At 38.5% G+C, this 17,132-nt stretch overlaps 1 protein-coding gene across 2 annotated transcripts in view; it reads right to left on the minus strand.

Moving 5' to 3' along the window:
• The window catches only part of MYZAP (myocardial zonula adherens protein), a 94,047-nt gene that overhangs the window by 7,352 nt on the left and 69,563 nt on the right, over positions 1 to 17,132 (minus strand). The window contains exons 11-12 of one of the 2 annotated variants that reach the window (XM_011940519.1): positions 16,515 to 16,598; positions 3,056 to 3,156 (exon numbers count right to left, since the gene is read on the minus strand). In XM_011940519.1, the coding sequence (XP_011795909.1) occupies positions 3,056 to 3,156; positions 16,515 to 16,598 (185 nt within the window). The remainder of the gene's footprint in view (positions 1 to 3,055; positions 3,157 to 16,514; positions 16,599 to 17,132) is intronic. The other variant, XM_011940520.1, reaches the window with a different exon arrangement.

Consider the following 17,132-nt stretch of genomic DNA (forward strand, 5'->3'; position numbering starts at 1 on the left):
GGCCTCCCAAAGTGCTAGGATTACAGGTGTGAGCCACCAGGCCCAGCCTATTTTTTATTTATTTATTTATTTATGTATTTATTTATTTATTTATTTATTGTAGAGATAAGGTCTTGCTATGTGGCTTAGGCTGGTCTTCAACTCCTAGCTTCAAGGGGTCCTTCCGCCTTGGCCTCCCCAAGTGCTGGGAACACAGGCGTGACCCACCATGCCCCGTCTCTAAATGCTTTATGTACACGTTTTCATTTAATCTTCAAAGCAACCCAATGAGGTTTGATATTATCCTCTTCATTCTTATTGTAAAGATGAAAGAGTTGAGGCTTTACAGAGATAAAGTAACTTGCCCAAGGCTGAGCTCCGCTAGCAGCTGGCTGGACAGGGAACTGGACAGCCTGAGCCTCCCTGACTGTCCCACACTGATTAATTCCTTGTAGGAGAAGAACAGGGAGTAAGAACAAAACACTTCTGCATAGCTCAGGCTTAATTCAATGCTTGTACTGGTCTAAAATATTCTAGAGAAAAAAATCTAAAAAATATTCTGGACAATACCATGGAATACTTTATTAGTTAGATGCAAATTTGAAGTCCAAGTATGAACCAGGAAATTTGTTAGAACATACACACCACCATTTAGTAGCTCTCTGTTTATTACATATTTTCAAACTACTCATGTACTGCACCAAGACTCAAGAAGGCCTGGTTCTAATTCCAGCTATGTGGCTTCCAGTGAATCACTTGATCTCTCTGAGCCTCGATTCTGGTATCCATAAAACATGGGGATTAACTAGACCAGGAGTTCCAATTTGTTTCTGCCCATAGAGCTATTTATTCAAACAGAATCTTACTTGGAATCCAACAGACAAAACCGACTAAAAGCTGACTTTCTCAGGTTGTTTTGGGGAGGAAGGAGGGTCCCACAGGCCAGCCCCTCACTAACCCTCCTCATCCCCCCGGGCATCCCGAGGCCCCTCCAGGAGCCCCAGCTCAGAGTAAGGCAGTTCCAAGAAGTGCAGGTGGAAGGCCACTGCCCTGCCCTGAGTTACCTAAAGATCCTGGGCTCCTCCCCACCCAGACTTGCCTGGCGCCTTCCACATAGTAGGCACTTAATAAATATTTGCGAGGAAACGAATGAAATATTATTCTGCCTTTTCGGAAACACGGATATGTAGTTTTCATTTCCTCTGCTGATTGACCTAGGTAGTTAAACTGCTAAGATGGATCCTGGGGGAAACCAAATGTTACATTTATGGAAAAGCTGCTTTTAGATACTGAAGTGGCTTCCAAGTTCACCATGGCCATAAGTTAAGGGTCTGTCAGCACTTCCATTATGAAAACCGCTTTGTGGTTTCATAACTTAGCCATAAAAGTTTGCTTCAGGCTATACTTGGGCATACACATTGAAAAGCTTGTTTTAAGCCAAAATGTGGGAATTAGAAAACAAACAATTTATTGGTTTCAGACATAGTTTTGTACCCGTCTTAGCCAAACAAGATTTATTATGTGGGCAATTAGAGTGGACTAGGCCACTTGGCTTTTGAAAAATACAAAAAGTGGGGAAATGGCCAAATTATGTATATTTCAAAAAGGTCTCTGTACACAATTGATCATTCTTTTTGGTTATATTTTCACCATGTACTTTGTACCACACGATGATGAGATCCAGAGTCTAATATCTATAGATATAGAGATATATATTTATATCTATATAGAGAGAGATATGTATATATATTCAACATTTGCTGTTAATTACATCAGAATGATAAAAAATGCCTTTTTACTAGAAGGCAAGCAATGTAATTGAGGACATTGTCAAAGAAAGAACCTAATGCTGCTTTTGGCAAACTCTTTTAGAATGGCAAGTGATTCATTTTAATTAACAAAAATGATAATATCAGTAATAAATACAAATTAATAAAGTAAGGAAAGGAGGCTTTATTATACAATGTTAGAACTGCTGGAGACCTGGGAAATTACCTAGTCAAATCACTGACTTTACAAGTCGAGAAACCGAGGCCCCACTGAAGAACCTGACTGAAGGCATCCTGCTGCTGGCTGCTAGGACAAGAACCAGGTATTCCACACCCCAGCTTGGTGATCGGCTTCTCACTATTTCCCACCAGCTATAACCACTCAAGATTCCAGGATTCGACATTTTTCTAGACTATTATGTCCAGCAAAGCACACACAAGTGTCCCAGTCCACACAAGAATCCACCCTCCTGCACACAGGATACCAGGCATTTTGTGACCTTGATTACCTAAATCACAAGTCACATGTCATTAGTATCTTTGCTGTAAACTTGTTTTATGTCCTCTTTAGGCCAGGCACAGTTGTGAGCACCTAGAAATGGTGAGTTAGTTATCAGAGGCAGGTTACTGTGTTGTGTTACAGGCTCTAATGTCACCAGGAAGAGACACAAGCGTGGAAGCAGCTTAACAATGAACAGGTCAGTCCTCTAGCTCAGGAATGTGACTGAACAAACCAGGTTATAGTTATCACATATCTGCTGATGACTCAACCAGAGCAGGTATTTATGAACTGGATCCAGTGCTTGACAATACCCTGTTACAGTACTGAGGAATAGATGAATTTTGTTCAAGGTTCAGATCCTCCCTCTTGTATAAAACTAAAGCACCTTTGATGCCCCTCTCACACTGTTATATACGTCTACCTACATACCTGTCTCTCCCTCCAGACTGTACTCTGGGGCAGGAACCAAATCTCATTCCTCTCTGTGTCAAACTGTCAGACATAGGAAAGATACTAACAGCATTAGCCGAATGAATGAAGGAAGGAAGAAATGCATGCATTCACTTGACAGGGTCCATCTCTCTCTAAATGGCTTCCCCAGGTCTCTCCTTTGCCTACCCCTCCACCCTGCACAATGCCCCTGTTCCTACAGAAACCAGTCAAGCCCCTCAGCAGCCACCACTTGGCTTTGCAGAAATATTTTTGATAGGAAGAATGCAATTCTGCTAAGAACAGCCCAGTAAAGTATTTTCTTCAGCCAAAGAGGAATTTGAATTAAAAAAAAAATCAGGAAATTCCTAAATACCTGGGTAGAAGATCACAGCCCACTCCAATCTCTCTGGTTTCCACTTCGGTCTTGGCCTGGGTTTCTAGTAAATAGTCCAGCCTGCTTTGTAGTTCATTATTCTGGAGACGAGAAAAAAGGTATTTTCAGTAAGTCAAATATGTTCCCCCCCAAATATGCATAATACAATTTATATGTATTACCTGATTTTGCCCCATAACATGGGCAACTAATCACAATGTATTTACAGAGCATCACTTACGCAATAGGTGTTGAAGAAACAGATTGACTGAATCCACACAAATGGCTTTCTATGCATGTACAGACATGTGCATCCAATTTTACACAAATGAAAACAAAACATTGTAATCTTTGTTAAAATCTGCTTTTTCAGCCACCAATTTGTTGTAGCTATCTATCTTTATTAGTTTTCTTTTTGTGTCAACAAACTATTTTAATTCATTAATAGTATTCCATTGTATGGATACATTATTTATTTAACTAGTCCCTTACTGATGGGCATTTAGATATTTATCACGTTTTTGCCATTATAAATAAGGTGCAGCCCAACTTTTAACACCTCCTCATTAAACTATAAAATGAGCAAGTCTGTTAATTTAACAGTAGGAAATACCTCTATAACTTAATTAGTATTTCATAGGTGTGGAAAATTCAGAATCTCACACATATAAAGTAGAACAAGCTCCTTGGGATTAAAATGCGCATTCTGAAAAGTTTTTTCTTTCGGGCCAGAGCCAAACATTACATAAGTTAAAGATTAGATGCTCAGCAATTGGAAATTTGCCTCATGGGAGAAGTGAAGGACAAAGAAGCAAGAGATACAGAAATGAAAATAGACAAAGAAGTTGAAGATACTGAAATGAAAATAGATGAAGTGCTGGTGCCTGAAATCTAAAGGGCAAAAACACCAAAAGAAAAAAAAAGTTCAGAAAGAAGTGAACAGTGGTTATCTCTGCGTATGAGATTTGGGGATGCTTTTTAAAAAGTCCTTCTATATATTTTTCATTAATGCTAGACTAAATGTTCAGGAAGCAGTGATCATATCTATCTTCCTGGTTGTATTCTCAAAGCATGGCATGCAGCAGATACAAGATAAATATTTGCTGAATAAATAAATTTATAATTGATTTTACAATAAGTATTTTATTTGCATAACTAGAAATGAAATTGTTTGCTCTTTTCTTAAGTTGGAGCTGAAGCTGAGGCACTATTCTAAGACACTAGATAACACAACAAAGTTTAAAAGTTCTATGGAGACAGAAGCTCATTTGTTTTGAAAGAAAGAATGTGGGTTAAACATTCAGTAGCTCCCGCTCTGAAAGGTTGATACCAAGGAGTAAAGTACCAGTTCTTGTGAAAATCCATGTTCTGTACAATGTAAAGGTCAATGAATCCCTTCTGATAAATAAGAAATGGTGTAAAGGAAGAGAATGCTCTCCAGATTCCTTAGCAGATGACACGCTATGACAGATCAATAGGCTCTGAATCTATCACCTCATCCCCAGTATGGAAGAATGGTGCTGGCTTATTCCCAGAGAGTCATCAGCATTCATACACACACACACACACACACACGCCCACGCAGAGAGAGAGCAAGAGAGAAAGAGCGCTTCCCCAACAATGTCTGAACTTTCTAATTTATAAAGAAAGAGAAAGGCAGAAGAGGTCTGTCTTTGCTGGATGCTCCAGTAATCCCATAGCCTTATCCCTTGTTAGTGTAAAGACTTTAATCATGAGGATTTCACAGCATGCTGGGTCTAATACCTATAGGTAGAGGGCCTAAAAGACAAGGTTAGCAAATATGCCACAACTGATATACAGTGAATAGTGGGCAAGTGACCCCAAATCCTTTGTTCTATTTCATGGGAACTCTGTGTGTGCATGACAGACACCCATAGAAATCAAAATAAAAAATGTATACCCATGAGAATGTAATGCAATCAGTAGAAAAATTATTGTATATCTACTATATATCAGGCAGTGAAATTAGGTGAGGGGAGAGTTAGAAGTTAAAGAAATACGGCATGATTTGCAACCCTTGAGGAGCTTGGTCTTGCGGGGATACAGATAACTCAGCAGCAAATAAGAGAACAATGTGCTAAGTAACATTATAGGGGGACCCACAGAATATGAAGAGGGAACTCAGATGGGACATCTGACTCAAAATGGGGACAGGGGTGGAGTTTCTGGAGTTAGGCAAGAGAAAGAGAGTAAGAAAAAGCAAAGGAGCTGAGTATTCCAGAACTGTGGAAACACACAGGGTTGAGAAAAGGCACCTTATTGCATTACACAGGTGTGCAGAAGTTAGTTACGAAAGGCTACGTATGCCATTACAAGAAGTTAGAAACCAATCTTACAATCGCAAGGTCAGCACCAGAATTTCTTTTAATCACCCGGCTCCCAAGTGAAAGTTGGATTGGAGGAAAATAAGACTAAAGGCAGCAGGAAGGCCACTGCAACTATTCAGCTAAAGAGTGGCGGTTGCACTTGCAGTAGAAAGGAGTATGCACCCAACACACTGATCCTGCTGCAAGTCACTGCTATACATTCTGAATAACAGATTAAAAACAACTTATGAGGTCTCCAGAGAAGTCAACAAAGACAGGCAAGTTTTGGAGATGAGGTGAAACTTGAAGCACGTGGCAAGCAGTTCTCTGTATTCTCTGTGTTTTATTGTTTTTCTTTCTGCTGGCAGCTTTGCCTTGAGAGCAGCACAGTCATGGTGGTGGCAGTACAGATATAGCAAAATATTAACAGAAAGATCATCTTTCTGGTGGAAGAAACCAGGAGAAGGATGCCAGGGCTACTAACAGTAGGGGAGAAGGCAAAAGAGGAGAGTCAGAGTAGGGGGAAAACACTAAACTCTTGTATATAGACTCAGCTCAAGTCTCTGGTAGACCACTGGACCATGCATGTCTGGAGAAAACTGAAAGAAGTTTGCAGCTAATGTTTAAAGAACTGAACTGAGCTCTGCCATCACCATCACAGACAAACAGGATGTAGTTAGGTCTGGCTAAATTCATTGCCTTTTAAAACAAAAACCCAACAAAGCACTCACAATGTTCAACTTATAATCCAAAATTATGTGACATATAAAGAGTCAGGAAAATATTACCCATTCCTAAGGGAAAAGAGAATCAACAGACACCAATCCTGATATAACTCTGATGTTGGAATTTTCAGACAAAGACTTTAATGCAGCCATCGTAACAATGATCAGTGAGACAAAGAAAAATATGCTAACGATTAATGAAGTAGTAAAAAAAATCAATAGAAAATATATAAAAAAAAAGAACTAAATGAAAATTTTAGAATAGGAAAGTATAATACCTGAATTTTTTTTTTTTTAAAGTCACAGATGGACTTAAGACTGAAGATGATAAAGGAAAAAGTCAGTAAACTTTAAGATACATTAATAGAAATTATTCAATTGAAAATAGATAAATAAAAGACCGAAAACAATAAATGGAGCACTGTAGAACTGTGAAGCAATTTGAAAAGCCTAACATATGGATTTTTTAATCAAAGAAAAAGAGAGGAAAATTAAAGCAGAAAAATCACTCTACAACATAATAGCTGAAAACTCCCCACATTCAGTGAAAGACATAAATTTACAAAATCAAGAAGCTCAGTAAACCCCCAAACAGGATAAATTCAAAGAGAAACACATTACAGTCAAACTTCTGAAAACCACAAATGAAGAAAAATCTTGAAAGCAACCTGTTACATACAGGGGCATCATCATTTGAATTACTACAGATATCTCATTAAAAACCATGGAAACCAGAAACAATGAGTACCAAGAGAAATAAACTGGCAACTTAGAGCTCTATATCTCTCAGTAATGAAGGCAAAATAAAGACCTTACTTTCAGATAAGAAAAACTAAGAGAATGTTTTATCACCTGGTCTGCACTACACAAAATTCTAAATAAAAGTTCTTCAGGCTGAAGAGAGAAAATCAGACCTTCAGAAATAGAGTATATGTGAAAGAATCTAGTTTCTCTTAATTTCTTTAAAGTGCATATGATCGTTAAAGCAAAAATAATAATGTATCATTGTTTTATAATGTATGTAGATACAATACATATAAAATTATAGCCACAGGCACAGAGGTAAATGAACCTATATCATTGCAAGATTTCTACATTTTACAAGAAATGGTACAATATTATCTCTAGGTGGACAATGAACAGCTAATGATGTATACTGCAATACCCAGAGTAACCACCAACATATTAGAGAAAAGAGATATAGCAAAAATGCCAATGGATAAATTAAATGTTATTTTAAAAAAACTGAAATAATCCAAAAGGCAAAAAGGAAGAACAAAACAAACAAGCAAGCAAAATAAGCAAAACAAACCAGAAGCAACAAACAGAAAACAAACAATGAAATGTAGATCTAAATCCAATCATATCAACATAATTAAATATTAGTAAACTACATACTCCAATTAAACGGCAGAGACTATAACAATGTATAAAAAAGCAAGTCCCAACTATTGTGTATAAGAGATGTGCTTTAAATACAGAGATACAAATCAGTTGAAAGTCAATGACTGGAATAATATATATCATGTAAACAGTAAATATAACAGGGTAAAAATGGCCACATTAATATCAGTTAAAATAGGTATCAAGACAATGAGTATTAACAAAGGTAAGGACCAACATTTCATATTGTAAAGATCCATTCGTCATCAAAACATAACAAAAATGTGTATGTACCTAGCAACAGAGTTTCAAAATGCACAAAGTAAAAACTAACAAAGAAAGAGACAGTGTAAAAAACCATGGTAAGGGATTATAACACCTTTCTCTCGGCAATTATCCAAAATCCAAGAAAAATGTCAGTTATCTAAACAATATTATCAACTACCTAAACCCAATTGATATTTGTAGAACATACACAACAGCAAAATATATTTTTTTCACAAAAATTTAATTGAAAATATACGCTGGGCCACAAAATAAGTCCCAATAAATTAAAAGTTAAAACTATACAAGCTGTGTTCTCTGACTATAACAGTATTCAATTAGAAATAAAAATAAGATATCAACAAAAATTTCAACTATTTGGAAATTAAATAACCTGCTTCTAAATAATCCATAAATCAAAGAAAAATCTCAAGGGAAATTAGGAAATACTTCAAACTGAATGATAATAAAATTACAGTATATCAAAGCTTGTGGGATGCAGGTGAAGCAGAGATTAGAAGAACATTTATAGCTTTAAAGGTTTATATTAAAAAAGAAGAAAAGTCTAAAATCAATGACCTAAGTTCTACCTCAAGAAGTTAGAAAAAGAAAAGAAAAGTAATCCCAAAATAATTAGAAGGAAGTAAGTAATGAACATCAGGGCAAAAGTCAATAAAATAGAAAGCAGACACGCAATGGAGAAAATCACCAAAGCCAAAAACTATTTTAATTATTTTTAAAAAACAACAAAAATTGATAACCCACTATTTGGTCAAAGAAGAGAAAGAGAGACAGAGACATAGAGTGCATAAGATAGGGAGAGCAAGAGGGTACAAATAATCAATATCAGAAATTAAAGAGACATTAAAAAGTAAAGAACTGGGCATCTGTGTAGAAAAAAAGGAGTATTAATACCTTTACTTCACACAAAACCCAAAAATCAACTTAAAATGGATCATCTAAATAAAAAAGTAAAAACTATAAAATTCTTAGGGGAAACTACAGGAGAAAACATTTGTGACCTTGTAGTAGGAGAATATTTCTTAGGACACAAAACACACAAATCGCAACAGAAATAAATGGTTAATTTAAAACCAAAAATAAAAAATCTCTTCAACAGGGCCTGGCATGGTGCCTCATGCCTATAATCTCAGCACTTTGGAAGCCCGAGGTGGGCAGATCACTTGAGCTCAGGAGTTCGAGACCAGCCTAGGCAACATGGTGAAACCCATCTCTGTTAAAAGTACAAAAATTAGCCAAGCGTGGTGGTATGCACTTGTAGTCTCAGCTACTCAGGAGGCTGAGATAGGAGGATAGCTTAAGCCCAGAAGGTCGAGGCTGCATTGAGCCAAGATTGCACCACTGTACTCCAGCTTGGGTGACTGCAAAAAATAAATAAATAAATACATATATATACATCTTCAACAGATATCATTAAGAAAACAAAAAAGCAAGTCACAGGATGGGAGAAGATGTTCATAGTACATATATCTGACAAAGACTCGAATCCAGAATATATAAACAACCCTTCCAACTCAATAGTAAAAAAACTAAAAGCTCAATAAAACAATGGACTAAAGATTGGAACAAACACTTCAAAAGATGAAACTTACAAATGGCAAAAAGCATACAAAAAGATTCTCAAAAAGAAGAAAAGAAGCTCAGTATCACCAGTTGACAAGGAAATGCACATTAAAACCACAATGAGACAGCACTCTATATCCCCTAGCATGGCTCAATTTATTTTCTTTTGTTTTTATTTTTATTTTGGGGGCTTTCAAAGCCAGAAAACCTGCTAGACAAATTCTAAAAGAGCTATAAAACTGAATGGCTAAATTTAAAAGGTTGGCAATACTAGGTCTGGGTTAGGATATGGAGACACTGGTACACTCAAACTGTGGGAAATTAAAACACTACAACCCCTTTGAAAAACTGACGTCTCTCAGAAAGTTAAACTTGTACCTCCTCTTACAACCCAGCTATTCCACTACCAGGAGTTTACCCAAGAGGAATTAAAACTATGTTCACATAATGAGTTGTACTGTAATGCTCACTTCTGCTTTATTCACAATAGCCCTGAGCTAGAAACAACTCAAAAGTATTTTGTCAGGTGAATGAATAAACTGTGATATATTCATACAATGGAATACCAATCTGCAACCAAAGGGAATGCATACAACTTAGATGCATCTCAAATCATTATGCTGAGGGAAAGAAGCTCCACATAGAAGAGTGCATGCTATAGGATTCCATTTCTAGAAATGGAAATCATACAGTGGATTCCCACTAAATGGGAATCTACAGTGACCAAAAGTGATAAAAAGTGACTCACCACCTCCAAAAAAAAAAAAAAAAAACAGATCAGGAATTGCCTAGGGATAAATGGAAAGCTGGGTTGCAAAGTGAAACAGAGAATCTTTGGTGGGGTGATAGAAATGCTCTATATCTTGATGGCAGTGGTTATTTCATGGGTATACACACCGTCAAAACTCAGTGGATTATATGCTTAAACAGAAACAATTATTTATGTAAGTTAATAAATAACAGAAACTTATTTATGTAAGTTAATAAATAACTAAGTTGACAAGGTAAAAAATAAAAGATGATGAGAGCCTGAACATGGGCAATAAAAGGGGAGTTAGAGAGTGTGGGGCAGATTTAAGAAATACTTTTAAAAATTAAATTAACGGACTTGAAACAATAAAACAAGACTATCTGCTTCTTAGTCTTGCAGAATATGCCTACAGTGGAACGACAAAGAATAGCCTCAGAATGTTGCCTGGACTGTGCTACAGAAAAGATTGCTTCTGGGACTGAGAAGCAAATTGCATGGTTTTCTGGCTTTCAAACACCACCCCCTTGTGTTTATATGTGTAACGAATACCAACCCGATGGCTTGGGAGGCGCATGTGCCCTTCACGAAGGGAGAAAATGTGTAGCACCTCTGAACATTTTTTGGAAATTATGTCACGAATGTTTGGCAGTCACCTCCCCCACCATTTCCCTCAGGCCCAGGGGTGTGGGCAGCTTGGGGGCTGTAGCACTTACACAGAATGTGTGTTCCATAAGATGCATGTGGGGAGCCCGGTGCCTGGTGCTGCCACTCCAACATTACACAGAAAAATTAATAATAGTTCCAAGAATGCACAACAGACACACTGAGAGGCTCAGGTGTTACACAACACACATTAAATACAGGATGGACAAAACCTTTCCTCTGACTTTTGAATTGAGCTGTAAGTGTAGGATTTCCAGCAGAGAAAAGTGTAACGAAATCTGTTCAGAGTTTCAAAAAGTTTATGAAGATAAATGCTTGCAATGTTATTTTAAGAACATTTTCTATATTGGAAATGGAGAATATTTCTTCTTCTCTAAAAGTTGAGCTAATAAAAAAAATTGTTTGAAAAAAAAGAAAAAGAAAAAAGAATGGGCATATTTTTGTTATCAGGAAGATTTTCTTTTTCACCTTTATTTTAGAATCAGACGGCACATGTGCAGGTTGGTGACAAAGGTATATTGCGGGATGCTGAGGTTTGGGGTATGACTGAGCCCATCATCCAGGTAATAAGCATAGCACCTGGTAGGTAGTTTTTCAGACCGTTTCCCCCTCCCTCTCTCCCGCTTCTAGTAGTCCCCAGTGTTTATTGTTCCCATGTTTATGTCCATCGAACACTGCATATTCTCACTTATCAGCGGGATCAAGAAGATTTTAAATTGGTTGATGAAAATGTAGTCCGACAGGGCCAGGCTAGAGCAAGCTTTTAGGAGTCTGCTGTGTCATTTGGGTTTGGGGCAGAGGGAGGAAGGAGTTCCAAATCTAATGAGTTTAAACACAGGTAAGCACAAATGATGAATCCAGGGACTAAAATGATCCCTATTCTCTGTTTTAAAAGAAAAGAAGAAAGGTTCTAGAGTGTCAGCCGTGACCTAGGAAAGGGCCTGTTCTTTTCTCCGAGCCCAGGATGAGGTAGACGGTCCTCCCTTCACTGTCTGTCCAGGAGCCTAATGTGATTTCAACATTTCAACAAAGTTTTCAAACATTAAAAATGGTAATAATCTCAGAGTTGATCTTAGCCTTCTCCCCTTTTTAAAGATGAAGTACCTGAGCCCAGACTGTTGGTGGCATGATTTGCCCAAGGTCATGCACAGATAATGGCAGAATGTGGGTCAGAACCGAAGTCTCCAAAAGGCTGAGTAATTAAGAAAGAATTAACATTTGTACTGTGCCAAGCACAATTCTAAGTGTTTTGTATATATTATTTAATCATAAAAAATTTCTTTCAAATGGGAGTGATTATCCCCATTTCACAAATGCTGAAACTGATGCTCAGAGGGGTAGAATTACCCGCCCAGAGTTACTCTGCTTATAAGCAGAGGCGTCAGGGTAAAAACACAAAGCCGTTAGATATAACTGCAGAGTTATGTAATACTAATGGTGCGCTAGTAAATTTTTGAAAATAAAATCCCTAGGTTAAAAAGCTCTGATTGTGACATATGTCAATTTCTGTGATGTAAAGATCTCCTCCATAGCTAATTTCAAGTGACCAACATGACATCCCTGAATGGAGACCTGAGAAGCGATGCATGTCTTCCACTTTCATTAGCCAGTACAAAGCAGCTCTAGCACAGCGCTGGATATGCCGTGGAGTTCTGAACCCGTAGCTCAAGAAGGAGAACAGCTAAAATGTTCTTGGGGAACAGCTAGGAACTGGACTGAAGACATGTGTAAGAACTAAGGCTCTTCCATCTGAAACTAAGGGTTGCTTCTTTAAAACCAACAGCATTGTGGCTAAGAGAAGCACAGGCATGATCAATAAATCCCCAAATACTGCCGGGGCATGGTGCCAGAACAAATAATAGGAGCAATGACATCATACAAGACCATCGGCTTGTGACACTCAAACTCTAAGACTTGATATGAATCCCAAACACCTATGAATTCTACAAATACTGGGGCCAACTGCTAAAAGAAGCTGAAATATTGCCAGCCTATAAGACTCACGTCCAGCCTCACCCTCCCGGGATGCACCTTTCAGGTTGCTGCAGGCAAGGGACTTCTGGGCCCTATGGCCTGCTGGTAGGACCTGGCCTGTCCAGGCCCTGCTCTTCTTCACCTAAAGGTGAAATTCTCTTTTTTAAATTATCACACAGCTGAGTTTGATGTCAGTCTCCAACTTTGAGGATGAGCAAAAGAGAAAGAGTGATTCATTATGGGACATAGCTATCAACCTAAAATATTTATCAATGACAGTGGAAGAGTCCCTGCGACCCAGGCAGTTAAAGAAACAGTAACACATATGGCATTTACCATGAGCCAGGTACTTTTCTAATCACTTAAGTATTAACACATTTAATCGTCATAACAACTCTATGGAGAGGATGCCATTTCACAGAGAGTTCGTATTTATCAACAAGCCAACTGAGGCATTGGACAGTTAATTAACTTGCTCAATATCACATCACTACTAAGTGGCAGAGTTGAGATTTGTACTCAGGTAGTCTGAGTATGGAGTCTGCAATTGTGCCCTTAACAAATGTAGCTACTTATTAATAAGATGGGGAGTTACCAGATTTATCTACCAAAACTTTTGTGGTTTCTTTTAGGAGGTATTAATTAGATATCTGTTTAAAAGATTTCTGTGTTATGTTAGAAAGAACAACAAAAGAAGATGTAAGTTAGGTCACCCCAGGACTTCAGGGCTTGGAGAAGGACTGCTCAGCATCCATGTCGTAGAGCAATCAGGTGGAGAGTTGAGCAGCAACATGTCAGCATTAGCGATCATTCACAATTAGCAAGGAACAGCGTCAGCAGAGTGTGTGTAAATTATCAACTAGTCTGAGAGCCAAAGAGGAAAACCAAGTATTTGAATGTCACCTCTGATCTCCTAAGAGAGGAGATCTCTACATGGCCTAGCTATGTATGATGAAATATTGATAAAGAATGCATGTATTTTTAATAGTGCTAAAGACAGTGATAAGGAGTCCTGAGTTTGAATCACCTTGGAAGAAGCCACTGAGGGTCCTGTGACCCAACCAAGAACCTATGTAACCCACATCCTCTAATCTTAGCAATTTGGAGAAGGCATCCTTTCTCTTTTGGATCTCAAAGATGATGGCACCTGTCTAGAAGGTGTCAAAATGATGTTACCCTCAGAAAATATTGAAAGAAGTAAAACAATGGCCTCAGGAAAGTTAAAAAAAAAAAAAACAAGAACAGAAACAATGACAAAATAAATTAAAACCCATGATACTTAGTATTTTAGAATAGGTTTAAGTCTAAATGTATTATTAAATCCTGTCATTATGTAACTTATTTTGTATATATTGCCTGCTGTTTAAGGTGGATGTCTGAAGTGGCCAAAAGCAATTAGCCATACTAAATTTGTATTGGAATTTAAATAATTTCACGGAATTTAATCAATCAAATTGATAATCATTATTGATATGCTCAAAAAAACTGTTTTTCAAAGTCTTGCTTATTAGATAGACATAGCCGACACTGCCACTCACCCCCCCTCAACATCCTCTGGGCATTCCTGTTTCCTAACAGGCCACTGGTGATTCTTCATGTGTGGGCTTCCTTTGACCACCAGAGTCTAACTGGCTCTGCCAAGGGCAGGCCGGAACTGCCACAACCCCCTGGAGCGGCCTCAGCCAATGACTGATGGGAGTTAGTGGATAAATGCCCCAGCTTTCTGGTCTTTTAGTAAGGAAAGCTCAGGGCCACTTCCACACCATCTCCCAGAGATCCCCAGCAGGAGTGAGCCTCAGCTGTCCCTAGGGCGACCTCCTTGATATGGCACCGCTATTGGTTTTCTTCTCTTCCCTGTCTCATTTCCCTATTCCCCTAGTGGGGCTTCCTGAGATCATCTCCCGGATAAACTATCTAGACTCCACATTTCAAGGTCTGGAGCAACCCAAACTAAGGTAAGAGATGAGTTTAATATACTGAGCATGAACAAATATAGCTATTTCTAAGACTATTCCCCATGTGCAATATTCCCTTGGATATTTAAGAATCTACCAGTAGGAGAGCTTGCTTTAGCAGCACAGCCAGAGGTGGGCGTGGGGGACAGTCTTGGGGGACCTTCTGCCTCTCCTGTCAGCACGTCTTTCCTCTCTCCTGTGACTGCCCTCTCTTTGGACACATGGGTTTACATGGGCTTCCACTAGGGCACTCATTTTCTGACTCTTACTGGGGAAGGTGTGCTTCCTCCCACAGGAAGCTGCAATTTCAGGAAGGAATCTCAGAAACAGAAATGTTCATTCACAAGGCTGGCGCTGAGCCAATGACTGTGGAGGGGAAGACAGGAGTGGAAATGGGGAAAACACCCATTTACTCAGCTTCAAAAGACAGAGACTCTTGGGCTTTGAATCTGGTACCAGGCCCCTATGGGCCACGAGGGACTTCTGGTTATGACTGCTGTAAGGCAATCCCTCAAAAACAGAGTAAATGAAGGCGCAGCTCACTACCCACTCAAACATGGTGGTTCAGAGCTCAGGCTCTGGATCCGGGCTTACCCATCTCTGCTGTAACTATGGGCAGACTTCCTCATGTCCCCAAACCTCAGTTTCACTATCTATAAAAGGGGGAAAATATCATCTAACTCAGAGAGTATCCCTTTTAATAGAGAAAAACAATAATACTTTTAAAATTATAGAGTGCTTAGTACATGCCAGGCACCTTCTATCACTGTCACCCACATGTAGCACAGTTATGATCCCTCCTTTGTAATGATGAGAAACTTCCCCCAAATCACCCAGCTGATAAGAAGCAGATCCAGGGTTCACACTTGGGTAAGCTGGATTCCACTCTTAACTTCTGTGTTATACAGAACATATCCAAAGTAACTAACAATGTCCAACACACACCTGGGCTTAATCGAAGTTCTCTCCTCTCTTTTTTCTTACTTCATCATTGTCTGCCACGCTCTCTCACTGGGGAGGGACTATAACGAGGAACACAGACAAGGACAGGTGCTTGGCAAACCAGCTTTTCACGAAGTCTCAAAAGGCAAAGGCTCAATGCCAAGCTCTTAATAAAGAACCTTTAGAGCAAATAGATTTTGACTTCTCCTTCTATTAATACCTAACCTTGTGAGGTTCTTCCAACCCCATAATTTTCTTCTCTGGAACCTTTACAAAATCCCCAAATGACTTTCAAAAAGCCAGAAAGTCAAAAATACTAAGCATCTGAAAGTTTCAGGTAAAATTAAGTCCCCTCTAAAACATCTTCACTCGGTGTGATAGATAGAAGAGCACTGCATTTAGGAGTCTTTCAGCCTGGCTCTGACATTTATGAAGCTGGGCAACCTTCAGCAACACCACCTGTCGTCTCTGTGCCTCTGTTTTCTCATTTATTAATACAGAGATAATAATCTTAGTCTTGCCTTTCTGAAAGTTGCAGAGAGAATCACGTGAGGAATGTACCTGAACATATCTCACAAATTATAAAGCACTGGACAAATGCAGGGAATTATCAGTGCTAATCAACAGCGTATCAGGCTCGCTAGGATGATTCTTTAATAAGAAAAAGTGGAACCAAAAAGCAGAAGTGAGCAGCAACTGGAATGAGGAGAGTCCGATGGTAAAGGAAAAACAGCTGTCAGAACCTCATTTTCAAGGCTGGCACTTAACCCTCAATCAATTTTACAAGGCCGGGAAATAGCCATATTTTTAATTAAGTGTTGGTGGTAGGCTTAGCAACATAAAATTTAATGGTAGGGAAGACATCAACTTAAAAGAAACACAGATTCTTACCTCTCCTTCTAAGAAAGATATCTTTTCTAAAAGCTGCAGTATTAAGAGCTGTTTCTGTTGCAACTTTTTCTTTAATGATTCAATCTAGAAAGAAAGGGATGGAAAATTGTTAACCAAAAATATATAATTGTACAGTACAAGTTTATCAACTGGAATAGATGCCTTTAGCTTTCATTTATTCTTATTTTTATTTCTATTTTTCCTCATTTCCAGCGGGGCTGGATGGTTTTCATTGCAACAGCCTCCGTACTGATTCTCTGTGTTTCGCGGAACAGTATTAACACGAGACGCTCCATGACAGGGGGATTTTGTGAACAGGCGAGGTTGGGGCAGCAGACATGATTCTGGAGTCACAGCTAATTAGCTGTGATTAATCCAACATTTCCAGACTGATTTTGCTGTGTAACCCTTTAAAACATCCAGTCGATCTTCCAGAGAATGTACTTTGGGAAATATAGATACAACTCTCCAAAAAATGATTATTCAGCTTGAATTTACAGGGCAGCCTGCAATTCAAACATTTGGCTGTGTTATTCAATACATTCACATTTGTTCAACCAAGTGTCAAAAGTTGGTTTGAAAAAAGGATCATTAGAAGTCTCATTAAAAGTGTTGAAA

The sequence above is a fragment of the Colobus angolensis genome, unplaced genomic scaffold (assembly GCF_000951035.1).
Source record: "Colobus angolensis palliatus isolate OR3802 unplaced genomic scaffold, Cang.pa_1.0 Scaffold19, whole genome shotgun sequence".
In the NCBI taxonomy this organism is placed as follows: Eukaryota; Metazoa; Chordata; class Mammalia; order Primates; family Cercopithecidae; genus Colobus; species Colobus angolensis.